The sequence below is a fragment of the Ipomoea triloba genome, chromosome 7, assembly GCF_003576645.1.
Source record: "Ipomoea triloba cultivar NCNSP0323 chromosome 7, ASM357664v1".
In the NCBI taxonomy this organism is placed as follows: domain Eukaryota; kingdom Viridiplantae; phylum Streptophyta; class Magnoliopsida; order Solanales; family Convolvulaceae; genus Ipomoea; species Ipomoea triloba.
In genome coordinates this window covers 24,625,839-24,641,634 of record NC_044922.1, presented here as the reverse complement: position 1 = coordinate 24,641,634, position 15,796 = coordinate 24,625,839, and the positions used below count along the sequence as shown (strand labels likewise).

The window sequence follows — 15,796 nt, the reverse complement described above, 5'->3', positions numbered from 1 at the left end:
TGGGGATAAAATTGAGCAAGTTTGAAAGTCGAGGACCAAAATAGTGAAATCCTAATAGTCGAGGACCAACTCGGGTATTAACTCTATTACTCTAATTATAAAATAAATCTTGTTCTTACAAATTTTCAATAATTATAAAATTAATAATTTTTTTTAGGTGTAGTTCAGGGTTTACACTGTTGAACACAATAACTAATTCACTGTTAAATTATAGACACCTTTATTAAGTGAGAAGTAATTTTTATTTTTTTTGATCTAAGGAGAAGGATAAACCCCGAACTAGACATCGACGCACTGGTTAGAACTCAACCCGCCACGTCATATCCTCTTTGATGGCAACTACCCAGACCGGTGAGAGATTTAAAAATTACTTTATACCCAAAACTAAAATCAAACTCCAGATTAATCATTTTCACTCAATCACATCCTTTTTTTTTTTTTTTATAAGAGGATATGCAAAGCGAAATAATGTCGAACAGGGGATTCTAGTTTATTCGGATTTTCATAAATCTTCCCAAGCCCTACGAGGGAGGGTTTAAGAAGAGTGTTGTACAGTACTTGTACCCCAGAAGCCAGAAATGGAGTCAAAGGCCCTGCGGATAACATGCCTTCCTCTTCTTCCCACACCCCGCTACCCCCTTCCGTCCTTCTTAAAACTTTCGCTACCATTTCTTAACTCAATTCCTCTAAGAATCAAGTCTCTCCCGCCCGCAGGTTAGCCTTAACCTCCATCTTCATATTCTTGCTCTGCTTAGTGTCTACCCACATTCTAAAACCAATTTCCTTCTTTATAGTTTTTGTATTGATTTGGTGCTTTTAAATTATAGCTCTTAACAGATGCAAGACAACCCAAGAACAAGACCTTTATGATGGGATTGCCCCAGAGTTCTTTGATGATGATGATGGCGATGGGCTTCCCCCGGAGTTCTATGATGATGTATGCATCTCCCTTTTTTCCCCTCTTTTTGCCAATTAACCGAAATTAGAAAACAAAGAGGTTGAACCTGCTTGAAAAATTGAAACTTTCTTGAGTATTGTAGTGTTGGGCGGGGCGGGTAAGGGGCCAAGTCTAGCACTATGTGGTGAGGGGATTGTTGGGCGGAGATTAATAAAAGGCTAGCACAGGCTCTCGAAAATGTGTGGCAATATAAAGAAATAAAGTTGCACTTTTGCTACGAGCTATAGCTTTTGGTGTAATGATAATTGCTTATCCTAACAAATGATAACCTGTTGGGAGGGATTGTTGGGTGGAGGTCGATAAAAGGCCAAGTCCAACACCCTGCACTCGAAAATGTGTTGTGGTATAAGAAAATAAAGTTACACTTTCGTTACGAGCTATAACTTTTGGCATAGTGGTAAGTGCTGATCCTAACAAGTGGTATTAGACCGGTTGGGAGGGATTGTTGGATGGAGGCCGATAAAAGGCTAAGTCCAGCACCTTGGCTCTCGAAAATGTGTGGTGGTATAAGGAAATAAAGTTGTGCCTTGGTTGCTTTTGGCATAGTAGTGGTAAGCATTTGATCCTAATATGTAATCTGTGTGTTTTAGTTTGCTGTTATTACTGTCAATAATGGGAGCTCTTATTTTGTTATGGTGGCTAATTTATTGAATCTTGGAAAAGAGGGGGGATGGAAAATGAGAGTAAAGGAAAAAAGGGATAATCCTTCTGTTGTGTTATTTGTATGCTTTGAAGATAGGACTAACCTTCTCCCCGGTTAGGAATGGCAAGCCAAGCAAAGGGAGAAAACCAAAGAGTTGCATAGGTTGCGTCAACTGGAAGATGAAGAGGAGGAAAAGAAGGTTGATGAATATCGGGAAATTGGTTTGCGGTTGAAAGATTATCCTATAAAAGACCTTTGCAAGGCCAGGAAATTGGTATCTAGCTTTATTAGATCAGCTGAAGAAGTTGAAGAGGTTGGAAATATTATCTTCTTGTTTATCCATTTTAGTTTAACATTAAGCATTGGAGATACCATTTAGTGGAACTATGACCATAAGTTATTACAGACCACTTCTTACTTACACTAACGCTTTTTTGTTTTGTTTTGTTTTGTTTTATTTTTGTGTGTGAAGAAAATTGAGGAAGCTGCGGAAAAAGGTGAACTAACTGAACTTGTTCTGATGGTAATATGGAATCGCCTCGATCTCGCCAAGCGTGATGTTAGTCTTCCTACTGCTAATTGCTTCATTGATATGCAGTTGGGCATTTTTTGTTTCTCATATATATGAGTACTGTTAGTCTGTTGTTTGTCATTTCCGTAACAGTAGTTTGGCCAGCCTATTTCTCCCTTCATATAGGTCTTATATCTGTTAGTCTTACAAATATCTAAGATAATAAAGAACGGGATCTGTTTCAATTTTAGACAACAGACCTGCAAAATACCTTTTTATGTACTAAGGGCATCTGATATTTTACTTGTATAATCTATAATGGTGTCATTAATGCAGTTTTGAATCAATATTGTTACTTAAATCATGGAACTTTTTCTTGGTTATGTTCTGCTGACATGTTCTAGTCGTTTCCTAACATAATTGATTGTTATTTTAATTTGTAACTGCTCGATATCCTTGGAGGCATTATGAAGCCATTCACAACGTGTGTTTTTGTCTTCTCGCGTCTGCTTGGGAATAAAGTCATTTTTTAGTTTTTCATCACATCTTCAGGATGAGAAGGATGCAGTTCGAAGTCTTGATCTCTTATACAGGCGGGTTGAGGTTTGCTCCAAAAACTTCTGTAATGATTGCACAGTTCATGTGAAGTGACTAGAAACTGTATCCTGTTTCTTGTAGTTACATTTTGATCGTTAAACAATAAAGACACCTTTTATTATCTTTCAGATGGAAATTTTGAAACGTGAGGCTACTCCGGCCATGAGACTGCTCAATGATCTTCTGAATATGTATGATGGATTTGACGATGAAGGGTGGCTCAAGAAATGTAAAAAAGTTATGGTCGAAACATTTCCACGGGAGGATCCATTCAGTATTCTTGTACCTGCAGGGTTTGACATGGAGAAGGTACATTGCAACCGTACAATTGTACAAATATTTGCTCTTGAAACACGGTTGCTACATCACGATTGTGCGTATAAGTTGATTTGTAGGCATCTTAGTGAAATGTTGTTTGCTTTCTCGTAGCATGAAGGCCCGGTGAGACCAAATCTAGAAGCCGATGATGATGTACTTCTAAGAGTAGATTTCGTGAGAGAGGTAGATGCGCTGCTACAGGAGGTTCGAGGGGAAGAAATCGAAGCAGTAAACGCTCAAGGGCTCGATGCTGAATCGGTTGCAGTTAGGTTGAAGAAACAGGAGAAGCAAAGAGCCATTAACCAAGTGGAAGCTATTTTAGATGTGGCCATTAATTTGAAGTGGTAGTAAACAGAAGAAGCATAACCTGCCTTCTTCCCCTCCATGTATCTCTTGAAGGATTGAAATGAATGGAACACAACCAAGGACATATTAATCTTAATCTGTGTATATTGAAAGGGGTGTTTATTTTTCAGTTCCAGTTGGATTAACACTACAAGAAAAATTGCGATTCGCGACGGAATTTTTCCGTCGTGAAACGGGTTTTGCATTCCGTCGCTCGGCTTGTCGTGTCTTCATTTGCGACGGAATTTCGTTGCGAAATATGAAGACGGAATTTAATTCCATCACAATATCGCGCCGGAATAATTTTCGTTGTGAATTGCGATTTTTCTCATAGTATAATCACATCAGCAGGCTGAATTGAAAATGAAAACATTATAAGCAACCAACTAATAACTAAACTCAAGAGGTTCAATTTTGTAGACTACAATAATATGATTAGATATTATTTTTACATAATATAAAAATTCAGTATTAAAAGTACCAAATTTTAGAGGTATGAATATAATTGTTACATTTGAATTTTTTTTTTCCAACTAATAAGCCAAAAAAGAAAAAATCTAAACTATCCCAATTGTTGACCTATTTCTTAATCTCATATATGCATGGTGAAGTAGGGGTTGCTATAATTGATAAGAATTAATATGTACTTAACATAAGAGATGAAGTTGAGTGAAGTGCATGATGATGTATTTATCTATTATCACAAGTTAAGATTAGGATTTTGAGCAGCAGTTTCCTTTCGGGGAATTCTCTTGGTGGCTACCAGAGGATCATTCTCCTCTTCATCGATCGAAACTGTCGCCTCGAACTGATCCCTGCCCTTGAAAACTGGGTGCACATAAGCATCAGTCAAATATGTTCTCAAATTCAGGTTTGGTTCTGTTGCCTTTTCCAACGTATCCTTAATCTTGGCTTCCTGTAATGGGAACTTCACAAATGCCGATTCGAATCTCCCCTTGCAAAAGTTGTGGAACCAGATTGTCAGAACTGGGAGAATAAGAATGACTGGGCCTGAATGGGCTACATTCTTGGTGTTCATCAATCCCATCAGCTGGACCTGGGCTATCACCAGCCCAATGATTATGCGACGATGAATGTCTGGCCAAAATGCTGCCCCACTCTCGTACTTTTGGTCGTACACGTTGATAATCTTGCAACAACAAACCATTTCAGACAAATATCTTTCCAGTTTCTTCATTTTTGTGTCTTGCAAAAGTATTAGCTAGTGCTATAGGTGTCAAACGGACAGGTTAGCCTGAAGTCCAATCTCATTTCGACTCGTTTGGCCTGACCCAACCTGATTCATTTACTACAATAGACGGACTAAGACTTGCCCATTTTATATTACAAACAAGATTGAACTTTAATTTTTGACCCATGGACTGGTCCAGCCCGTTGGTCCAATACATTTTTTTAAAAAAAGAAATAGTATATACATATATATTATGTGGACCATGAATGCAATATACATTTTTCAGAGTTAATTTTATTTTTGGTCCTAGATTTACAGGTGACAGTTTACTTTTAGTCTTTTATATTAGAATATCCACTTTTGGTCTTAGGATTATTGTGTCATGACCATTTTGTGTCTTCAATCAACAAAACAGTTTTAATGCTATTAAATACAAAGGTATTTCGGACTTTAATTTCAGATTTTTTCAAAAAAAATAAACATAAAAATATAGTGGATCAACTCACTTTATATAAAAATGATCAAAATGTCTTTGTATTTAGCAGCATTTTAACAATTTTGTTGACGGAGGACAAAAAATGTCATGCCACAATAATACTAGGACTACATGTGAATGTTAGTAAAAGTGGACTGCCACCTATAAATCTAAGATAAAAAATAGAATTAACTCCATTTTTAATATACTAAAAGTACATTATCTGTTTACTAAATGTACATTATTTGATAATATACTTTCAAATAATGTACTTTATGTATACAAATAATGTATTTTTAATGTATTAAAAATGCACTTTTTATGATACAAATGTGTGGACCATGGTTCATGAAATAATAATTGCTAATGAAGTATGTCTCATGAAATTATCACATTAGAAGTGTGATATTGATTTTATGTCTTTTAAATTCTTATGTATTTACTATTTAGTTTTTTTTTTTTTTTTTTTGAAATCTACTATCTAGCTACATAACTACTTTTTTTTTTTTTTGAATACGCTAGATAACTACTTAAGTTAACTAGTTAAAAAATATGTGAACTTGTATTTCACATATTTTGTAAAAGATGGTCTATCTGGCCCAGGGAAATGTCCTCGTTGTTGTTTGTATGTCTTTATTTTAAAAAAAAAAAATGTGAACTTGTAAAACTAATTTTAAATTAGTCGATTTATAATTTTAAATAAAGTTAATTCCATTTTTGGTCATAGATTTATAGGTAACAATCCATTTTTAGTCATTTTGTAGCAGAACATCCATATTTGGTCCTAGTATTATTGTGGCATGATCATTTCTAGTCCTCCGTCAGTAAAATTGTTAAAATGTCGTTAAATATAAAGACATTTCGATCATTTTTATACAAAGTGACTTGACTCCGCTATATTTTTATGTTTATTTTTTTGTAAAAAATCTGTAATTGAAGACTAAAATGTCTTTGTATTTAACAAGGTTAGAACTGTTTTGTTGATAGAAGACCAAAATTGGTCATGTCACAATAATATTAGGATCAAATGTGGATGCTCTGATAAAAAAAAAAGACTAAAAGTGAATTGACACCTATAAATCTAGGATAAAAAATGAAATTAACTCTTTTAAATATTTTGATATTTTTTATTTTTAGAACTATGGACCAGATCAAACTTTAATTTTTGTTTTTGAATAGAACCTGGTCTGAACTTTAATTAAATTGGATCACCCAATCCAAAAGATTAAAAAAACTAGTGATATGCCGAAAATCAAATCGATCTAAACTCGCTTATTTGACACCTCTATGTAGCACACAATAACATACATACATACCTGATGGCGGAAGACCAAGTAGGCGAAAGCAAAGAAGACGATTATGAAAGGGAGGAGTATAGGTGTGATGACCGCGTATACTAATCCCAGTAAGAAATAAAGCTGTATGCGAGGTTCTGATATGGAAAAAGCTATGGAACCAGGATCCATAGCTTCTTGCCTGTCCTTATCTGTCTTTACCAAGAATGCATCCTTAATATGAAACACAATGAGTGGAGCTAATCTCAGAATCTCTGCAGCAATGGCAGCCCAACCATCCACCATTATGAAGGAAATAAAGAAGGTGGCTTTAATTGGAATGGCTACGCCTATAGTCTTTGGAATTCTGCAAGGGAATTCAATCAATATATCACCAAATAATGCACAAGTATGTAAAGAGGGAGTGTTAAGAGTTTCATATTGAAAATAAAATAAAATATACGAATTTATAATGTCACGAGTTATACTAATTAGATTCAATTTTTTCATGTGCATTATAGGCTTATAGTCTATGGACAAATTATGTGATTCTCCTTTTATATATATAGTATTGTGACAATTATTATACAATGGACTAGTGTTCATATTGCATTGTGAACTCTGATTCAAAAATTATGTGTCTATAATTAACACATTCTGTACCTGTAGTTAACAATTTTTATACCTGTAAACAAATTGAACTCACATTACATGGTAATTACAAACACATAACATGATAACTACAGACACATAAATTGTAAACTGGATACTAAATATGTTAACTGCGTACACATAAGATGTTGGTTAACATATTACGTGTCTGTAGGTAACATATTTTGTACTTGCAACCGTTTATGTATCTTTAGTTATTATGTTATGTATGATTACAATGCTATGTGCATTTAATTTGTTTATAGGTAAAGAAACGTTTAACTGCAGATGACAATTTATATCGTGGATCAAGGTCTAGTTGCAATGTGGACCTTGATCAAATACACAGAATTTGACTTCATAATGTACAGAATTCATGTTCATTATATCGTGTTTATGCGTATATGTATTATGAACATGAATTTTGTACATTATGAAGTCAAATTCTGTGTAATGGATCAAGGTCCACAATGCACAGTGGATCCTGGTCCACAATATAGCGATTGCATTCCTAACTGCAGGTACAGAATGTGCTAATTGCATATACAAAATCTAAATGTTATTTTTTAGTCAAAGTTTACAATGCAAGGTAGACCATGATCCATAGTATAATTTGCCGCATTGTGAATCTTGGTCTAAAAATAACCTTTAGATCTTGTACCTATAAATAATTTGCACATCAAATAATAATTATAGATATGTTGCAGTTTACAAATATAGAAATTGTTAACTGCATAAACAAAATTTTTGAATCAAGGTTGGCAATGTAATATAAACCTTAGTTCATGTGTATAACAATGGGTGACATGGGCTCAATTTTAAATTATAACATGATATCAAAACTGTTTGAGGGGCATGAATTAGATTAAATTAGTTTATTGATTGGATTCATACTCAGTTGGTGGCTGACTAAGAAATTTGTCGAGTTGCTGAAATGCAGCTCCTGCGATGATGCTTCCAAGGAAGACATTAACAAGTAAAAACAAATGGTATTTTGCAGCTGAGCTTCTCTCCAGAGCTGAAAGTGACGTAACGCCTTCTACCTTGCTCATGGCCATAAGAATTTTAGGAACATTGGCCAGAAAGAGCTTCAGTACCATCCCAGGAAGAAATCCCTGAACAAAAGCCGTAACAGCTTCCCTGCAAAACCAAATTTTTTCATCAGCTAAGACCAAAGACTTCAGATCCAATTAAAGCATGTACTCCATCTCAACTAAAAGCCCTGATAGATAGTTGAATTGCACATTTATGTTTTCCAGAAACCACTCACTTCTCTATCACTGGCGTCAAGAAAGGGAAAACCTTTTCGATGCCCTCAATGCTGGCGAGGGACTGAACGAATGCAATGGGAATCATGAAAAAGAAGGTGAGAAAGAAGAAAGCCACAGCCATTAGTAGTTTTCGGATGTTGAGTTCAACATATGGTATGGCAAGACTGTTCCAAAAGACGTCTCGCGGTTCAGGTGCCCATTCTGTTAGCCAAATGGTGGGATTGTTTGATTGCTGGGTTTGGGCACACACAGCTGCTCCCCATCTGGTTTTAAATGATACAAAAGCTGCTGGAACTATGGCATTTGGATCACTTAAGACCTTCTCTCTTTCTTCAGCTTCCTAGATCAAAGAGTGTAATTCATTACTATATAGATAAAACAAAACACTTTTCTCTAGCATAGATATGAAACAGGATCATACAGTGTTCTGAGCAGGCCCTAACTATAGAAGGACGCTCACATCATATTTAGATTAATCCTCGTTCACATCGGGCTGGCCTAATTAAGGGATAAAGTGTTGGCCGTATTGATTTTTTCATACGAGAAGGAATTTCATACTCTCAACCTGTCTTAAGGGATGAAAGTGCATGACCCGCAAACCAAGCTGGTTAAACAGGATCATATATTCAAGCTCATAGTTAAAGTTAAGGCACTTACTTTTTCACTCAAATTTTTAATTTCAGATGTGTAATAGTCGATAGCATCCACAGTTTCCCCCCAGAGGCCCCAGAAACCTGTCTATACATGAAAGAACATTAGACTTTGAAATTGTTGGGCAGAGGCAGGTAAAGGTCAAGCCCGGCACCCAACAGTTTATAAGAAAATAAAGTTGGGTTTCTTTCGAGTCTCAAGAATAACATTTAAGACTGGTTGGTGCTGGAAGGGAATACATAAATGGATCATCAAATTCATGTATGAAAAAGAATACCTTTGTTTTTGGTTTTTTGGAAGGATTTCTTTCATGCACTGTCTGGTAGTAAGTGAGCCAATTCTGCAAATTCTTCTTTTCCTCCACCAGACTTGCTAGCATGTTAGCATTGTATACAACCTAAAACTTTCATGACTTTATGGTTACATAACATAGACTTGAAGCAAAAGACAACAGAATAAGTAACGAATTTAATTATCTGCTGCACGAAAATGGTAAGACCATATTTCGACTAAATCTCGATATGACAACCACAAAGTTCTCTGAACCGAGAATTATATATGTAGAGACAAACCTGGTGCAGAAGGTAATGATCGGGATGGTTTACACAGAAGAAATGCTCAACGTGCTCGCTAACTGTTTCATCATTGTCCGGGGGAACATTCCTCACAAGAACCTTTATAACAGAGCCAAATTGGTGATTAGCTAGAACACGATTCGAATAAGCACAAAATCCATATAACTTAAAAGCACTAACAGTGAACTGATCAGGGCGACGCTTTTCTGCAGCAAGAAACTGCAGCCTCAATCTAGATACAATTTCATACTCTTGGTATAGAGCATACAAGGTCCAAAATGAGATTACATAAGCCATTGCTATGTGTGCCCATAACCTGAAAAACAAATTTGGTATAAGTGGAGAATTATTCTGCAATGCAATGTGAAAAGAAACTTGTTCTTTTACAGATACAAGAGTAGCTTGCCAGAAAGATGCTATAGCTTCATTGAAACAGAGGTGGACAAAGGAAAATTGAAAGAAATTTAATGCTTACTTAGGTGATCCGGAAGGAATATTTGATATTGACAATTTGTCAATTTCATTGAATGTTAAGTCCTTAATATGCTGCAGCGATCCACCAGTCCAGTTAACAGGAACTAAGACGGCAAAAGCAAGAAGTGCAATGGGTACAAATATTTTCAGCCTGCATTAGAACTTCACAAATTAGATGGCCTGCAAAACTGTAAAGAAAAATGAAACTAAAAATAACCCTTGTTAATTAAGAGGGAGTACTTTTTTTTTTTTTACATCCCTGAACCACTAAAAATAGTGTTGGGCGGAGGCTGGTATAGGCTAAGTTTAGCATCATGTTATAGGGTAGAGACTGGTAAAGGGTTTAAAGGGCTAAGTCCAACACCCAACGTCTCAAACATGTGTGGCGGGTTGGTGGTAGAAGAAAATAAAGTTGCGTCTTTGCTATGAGCTATATATTTTGGCGTAGTGGTAAGGGCTTGATCTTAACAAATGGTATCTTGGGCTAGGAGGAAACCACTAAAGGCCAAGTCTAATGCCCGCTGCCGGGGCATGGCTGGAAGAGGGAAATTACCAGGCGGAGGCCGCTAAAGGCAAGTCTAGCATCCAGTGGCATGGCATGTGTGGCTAGAGAGGGGAATTATTAGGCGGATACGGGTAAAAGTCAAGTCTAGCACAAAGGCCAACTTTAGCATCAGTTGATATATGTGATAGTATATTTCGACATAGTGATAAGTGTTTAATCTTAACAAATAGTGTGTAGTTAAAGGGCAAAAGGGCATAATCACTCACCCAAGTAGGTAAATTCGAATATACACAGCGGAATCAAGGCCTGCATGATCTATAAGTTCAGGTTGTGGCATATGCAGTGCCGCTGGCATCCAATTCAAGAACCTTATGTATGTTCTAAGGTCCAAATTCACAAATTTCCGGACCACAGGTCCAGATTTTCTTGGGCTTGCTCGTATACCCTTTAAATACCATTTTGGGAAGTACACTCTATCATTAACTGGTTGAATTCGCAGAACTGCGAAGGCCAAAAGAAATGAAAATGCTGACAGAAGGTTGATGGCAGCTGAAAAAAGAATGTCCTCCTCAGCAGCCATATTTGCCCCAAACTTGTATCTTCTGACCTGTTAACTCTGGTGATCCAAATATGTCTGAGAAATCAGTATTGAGCATATAATAATATATATACAAACATAATTTACCATTCAACCATCAGTTTAGACTTTTTAGTTAAAACCAAACACATATTTCAATTTGTTATCCTGACTCGCACATGTAGAGCGACAATCAAACAAGAATGTTTGGATCTGAGGTAACATTATTTAGCTGATAGTTACCTTTGTGCTGAGATAAAGTTGTTGTAACTTCTTCACTCAGCTCTTCTCTTATTCTTATCCTGAAACAATGTGGATTCTTACCTGCCCACGAAACGACAACATTATTATTGGATATCTAATTTAATTGGAATGACGCATTTCTTGAACCATATACTAAACTAAATCAACCTAAACCAGCTGGAAAAAAAAAAAATAGATACTACCTATTAAAAAATTACAAACATTTCAAAAAAAATTTACCCAATCCCATAAAGATAACAACTTTTTTGGTGTAGCTTAGGATTTTCACAGTCTAATATATTGATTAATCCCCTATCTGAATTATAAGTATCTCTATTGTGCGAAACAATTGAGCTAAAAATTTAAAATTATTCCATACTCAAAACCAAGGATCGTACCTTTAACCTTCGATTAAGAATGGATGAGTTTCCACCCAACTCACCCCAAGTTATAAAGATAACAACTTTAATGCACGCACTTGAGTCTGAAAAATGTATGGAACAAAAAATATTTTATCTCCCCAGGAATTGATAATAGCCCAAATGCTGTTGAAGTATTAAAACCTGGGTGGTCGTGTCGGGAAAACAGAAGAATTTGTGGGCACCTCGTCCTCCCGACTCCAGATAATCAAGAAATATTTATTATTGTGTTGCCCTTTCTGGCTAGCCAGCCCTTTTAGACAGCCAGCCAGCCAAACAAAGCCTTTCTTTCCCTGCAGGGAAATACCAAGAGATATTGCAGAGCTTCTTGAGAAGGGAGAGAGACAGAGAGAATGGGAAAATGAGAAAGAAGACAAAAGGGTCGATTTTTCTGCTGGGTGACAAATAGTAGATAATTAGTAACCACTGGTTTTTCCATTTTAGCTATTCCCAACATTTAGCAACCGCGGTAAATACGCTTCATTCCAAAATTTCAGAAAATCCTAACCAGTAATTCTAAACCAAATTAATATAATAGTCAAGATTTGACTGTTCAAAAAAAAAACAGAATTTTTGTATGAACAAAGGTCAATTCCATATCCATAACAGAACATTACATTATTACAGCCAGTTGAAAATTCCATACTTTTCAACCCCCAAGCCTAAGATCCATTTGCAATTGCATTACCCGTGGCAACCTCTTCTTCTTCGTCTCTGTCACCTCCTTCTCCCTCGCTGCCCTCCTCGGACGACAGAGGCACGAGCCAACAAGCGCCGTGTAAGTGGCCGTTGACACACACGAAATATTCCGACCCGCCGTCGAGCGAGCCGAGGCGGCGAGCGGCGCTCTTAGGGATAAGACGCGCGGCCGTCATGCTCCACACTCGGGCGCCGCAGTAGGGGCACTTCACTCGCTCTTCAAGCCCGACCTGTCTTCGGATCAGACAAGCCCTGGTTCTGGACTTCATGAATCCCCCAAATACCCCTCTGTAGATCCCCAAATCGTCCCCTCGGTCCCCCGACGGGTGCTCGCACGGGTCGCTCACGTACAAAACATCGCCTCTACACTTATTCACCAAAAAGCTCCGCCCCGACGTCTTCGAGAACCGAGTCTCCTTCGCCAGGTGCCCCGGCGACGGGTCGCCCAGCTCGAAATGCCGGCTCGACTGGCACCCGCAGCAGTAGAACAGCAGCTTCGCCATCGCCGACCACCCCCCGCCGATCCGCGCGTTCGCCGCGCCGTTCGTCAATGACGCTATCATGCGCGGCGCGCGGTACACGCAGAGCTCCCGCCATAGCAGCCGCTTCGCTAGGGCTCGCGATTTCGTGTTCAACGACGCCGTTTGACACAGCGCGTGAATATCCCACCTCATCGAACCAAACACAAGCACAAGCAATCTCTCGTCGAGAATCCCCGGGTTCTCCGAAGAATCTCCGGTCTGGTCAACCCTCCGGCGTTGACTCTGGTTCATTTTCCGTCGGGTATGGATAGCGCTCGATCGGCGGGGGCTCTGTCTATATATTATAACGAGGCCATCTCCAGAAACATTCCATTTTCCCATCCATTCCAGGGGACACGTGTAACACCAGGACTCCATGATTAACTGCCTGCGCACGAAAGAGGGGAACGTGTGGCGCCGTGATTGGCTGACAGCAACCACGACGATATTTATCGAATCGAGGACATGGACACGTAAGCATCTCGAAGTGGGTAAGGAGCTAGGCGACACGTGTGCTATTATCTTTTTTCTCTTGGCTCGAAATATCTTGGGGATTACGTGGCGAAAATTCGTGAACTTGGCGCAGAATTTGCCGGTACTGGTACGCGATTACTGGTCTGAACGAATAGTTGAGGGCCACGTGTATAACGGTGAAGGGCACACGTATTGATTGTGACGACTTGATTGAGGTTTAGGAGATTCGGGTCAAAGGCGGTAAATGCGTATTTAAATTTTAATTGGTAGGGACATAGTAGTGCTTTGTTGTCGGAAGATATTTTTGCTACTCCCGTAGTGCCGAAGATGGGAAGTGGGCCCCTTTCTATTATTAATTTTATTAAAGAATTAATTCCCAAAATGGTCCTCCGACTATGGCCTTTTCACAATTTAGTAACTTGACTTTCAATTGCACCCAATGTGGTCCTCTAACTATTGAAAATTAAGCTAAAATGGTATTCCGTTAGTTTTTCCGTGAAATGAACGTAAAAAACGAGGGTAAAATTGGAATTTCAGTTCCAACGCCCATCTGCCCAGCAGATTTCCGGCTGCTCCACTGCCCCTACTTCTCGGCCGCGACCCTGACCAACCTGCCGGCTACGCAACTCCCACTCGGATCGGTTGCCGGCAACGGATTCTTCATCGCCATCACCAGCAAGCAGCGAGAAGCCAGACTACCGGAGTCACCGACCATGAAGTGCGAGTCCAAAAAGCTAACCAGCGAAGGCGCATCACCATCTCCCGCCTCCTCACCGGAAATCGCAAATGAGAAGAAGATCGATCAGAGTGAAGCTTGAACCTCCCGGAGGAGAAGGATGTCGGAAGTTTGAGCACCCAAGGCATGGCTCATTCGGCTTTCTTCCCAAAAAGTGTGCAGACACCTCGTGGCCTTCGTTGCCTCAACACAGTTTGGGCACAGCATCTGAGGAGGTGAGAAGGAGATTTTACAAGAACTGGTGCAAGTCCAAGAAAAAGGCTTTTGTCAAGTATTCAAAGAAATATGAATCTGAGGATGGGAAGAGGGATATTGAAGCACAGCTTGAGAAGATGAAGAAATATGCATGTGTCATTCGTGTGTTGGTTCACACCCAGGTATTCATTCTCAATACTATCAAACAACTCCATTCAACTTTTTTTTTTTTAGTGAGAGTGTTATAATAACTATGCCATTTGCTTTTAGTATACACCACATTCTCATCATAAACTATTTTCTGTTAATATTATCTTGTGCAGATAAGGAAAATGAAGGAGCTGAAGCAGAAGAAAGCTCATTTGATGAAGATCCAGGTTAACGGAGGTACAATTGCACAGAAGGTTGACTATGCATATGGTTTCTTTGAGAAGCATGTGCCCGTGATGCTGTTTTCAAGAAGGATGAGATGATTAATATTATTGGTGTCACCAAGGGTACGGGTTGTTGTGACTCGATGGGGGTGTCACTCATCTTCCACGTAAAACTCATAGAGGTCTTCGTAAAGTTGCTTGTATTGGTGCCTGGCATCCAACTAGAGTTTCATTCACAGTTGCCCGTGCTGGTCAAAATGGATACCATCACCAAACTGAGATGAACAAAAAGATTTATAAGCTTGGCAAGGCGGGGCAAGAGTCGCATGCAACCATAACTGAGTTTGACAAGTTATGGCACTAGAACCAGAATATTTCACTCTGTTTGTTATTCCCCTGCAATGCTTACAATTTTCTATTATGATACATGACTGAGAAAGACATCACTCCCATGGGTGGTTTTCCTCACTATGGTGTGGTGAAAGACGACTACATCTTGATCAAGGGATGTTGTGTTGGCCCTAAGAAAATAGTGGTTACCCTTCGTCAAACTCTGCTAAACCAGACCTCTCGTGTTGCTCTCGAGGAGATTAAGCTCAAGCTCATTGACGCTTCATCAAAGTTTGGACATGGTCGCTTCCAGACAACACAAGAGAAGTAGAGATTCTATGGTCGTCTCAAGGCTTAAATATTCCCTTTAATTGCGACAATAACCAGCAGGTGGTGGTGCGCAGCCCGTAATTTTCCGGCGTGAAGATGCGGCGAACAAAGAAATAATGAACGGCGTTGGTCTTGGCTCATCCGCAAGTTTGGGTGCTTCAGCCTCTCCACCGGTCTCACAATTGGAGGCTCCGACCTTCTCTGTTTAGGTTGGGAGCGAGGTAGTGTTGTTCCACTGGCTTGAGACTGGCACCGGAGTTTCTTCGCCATTTGCAGATATGAAATAGGTAGATGAAGAAGCTAAAATTCCATTTTTGCCCTCATTTTTGACGACCAACTAACAGATGACCATTTTGGCTTAATTTTCAATAGTTGAAGGACCACATTGGGTGCAATTGAAAGTCAAGTTACTAAATTGTGAAAAGGTCATAGTCGGAGGACCATTTTGGGAATTAACT

General features: G+C 38.7%; 3 protein-coding genes and 1 pseudogene across 4 annotated transcripts; 2 read left to right on the top strand and 2 right to left on the bottom strand.

Annotated features, from left to right (window-relative positions):
• The first annotated feature begins 491 nt into the window (after window positions 1–491).
• Window positions 492–3,508, top strand: LOC116025211 (protein PALE CRESS, chloroplastic). Its single transcript, XM_031266355.1, has 7 exons — window positions 492–714; window positions 828–937; window positions 1,720–1,914; window positions 2,074–2,160; window positions 2,665–2,715; window positions 2,839–3,018; window positions 3,139–3,508. The coding sequence occupies exons 1-7, from the start codon at window positions 579–581 to the stop codon at window positions 3,373–3,375; spliced, it is 996 nt and encodes a 331-aa protein (XP_031122215.1). The 5' UTR covers window positions 492–578; the 3' UTR covers window positions 3,376–3,508.
• Window positions 3,509–3,784: 276 nt separating this feature from the next.
• LOC116025210 (CSC1-like protein At4g02900) lies at window positions 3,785–12,071 on the bottom strand. 2 transcript variants are annotated; one of them, XM_031266354.1, is made up of 13 exons: window positions 11,824–12,071; window positions 11,659–11,744; window positions 11,261–11,341; window positions 10,707–11,056; window positions 9,937–10,086; window positions 9,642–9,777; window positions 9,459–9,560; window positions 9,164–9,283; window positions 8,893–8,973; window positions 8,235–8,575; window positions 7,859–8,104; window positions 6,356–6,680; window positions 3,785–4,522 (listed from the first exon to the last, which is right to left on the bottom strand). In XM_031266354.1, the coding sequence occupies exons 4-13, from the start codon at window positions 11,018–11,020 to the stop codon at window positions 4,073–4,075; spliced, it is 2,265 nt and encodes a 754-aa protein (XP_031122214.1). In that variant the 5' UTR covers window positions 11,021–11,056; window positions 11,261–11,341; window positions 11,659–11,744; window positions 11,824–12,071; the 3' UTR covers window positions 3,785–4,072. The 2 variants fall into 2 exon arrangements, with proteins under 2 accessions (XP_031122214.1, XP_031122213.1); XM_031266353.1 differs by having other exon boundaries at window positions 9,459–9,777.
• A 178-nt stretch (window positions 12,072–12,249) lies between these two features.
• On the bottom strand, window positions 12,250–13,269 carry LOC116025213 (EID1-like F-box protein 3). Its single transcript, XM_031266356.1, has one exon. The coding sequence runs from the start codon at window positions 13,239–13,241 to the stop codon at window positions 12,342–12,344; it is 900 nt and encodes a 299-aa protein (XP_031122216.1). The 5' UTR covers window positions 13,242–13,269; the 3' UTR covers window positions 12,250–12,341.
• Window positions 13,270–13,395: 126 nt separating this feature from the next.
• On the top strand, window positions 13,396–15,366 carry LOC116025212 (annotated as a pseudogene).
• Window positions 15,367–15,796: the final 430 nt, after the last annotated feature.

Coding starts and splice junctions, on each gene's coding strand:
- LOC116025211 (XM_031266355.1), top strand. CDS start 579: ATGGAGTCAAAGGCCCTGCGGATAACATGCCTTCCTCTTCTTCCCACA. Junction 715..827: donor CAAGTCTCTCCCGCCCGCAG/GTTAGCCTTAAC, acceptor TTTAAATTATAG/CTCTTAACAGATGCAAGACA. Junction 938..1,719: donor CCCCGGAGTTCTATGATGAT/GTATGCATCTCC, acceptor CTCCCCGGTTAG/GAATGGCAAGCCAAGCAAAG.
- LOC116025210 (XM_031266353.1), bottom strand. CDS start 11,020: ATGGCTGCTGAGGAGGACATTCTTTTTTCAGCTGCCATCAACCTTCTG. Junction 10,087..10,706: donor ATTCGAATTTACCTACTTGG/GTGAGTGATTAT, acceptor GTTCTAATGCAG/GCTGAAAATATTTGTACCCA. Junction 8,105..8,234: donor TTGACGCCAGTGATAGAGAA/GTGAGTGGTTTC, acceptor TTGGTTTTGCAG/GGAAGCTGTTACGGCTTTTG.
- LOC116025213 (XM_031266356.1), bottom strand. CDS start 13,241: ATGGGAAAATGGAATGTTTCTGGAGATGGCCTCGTTATAATATATAGA.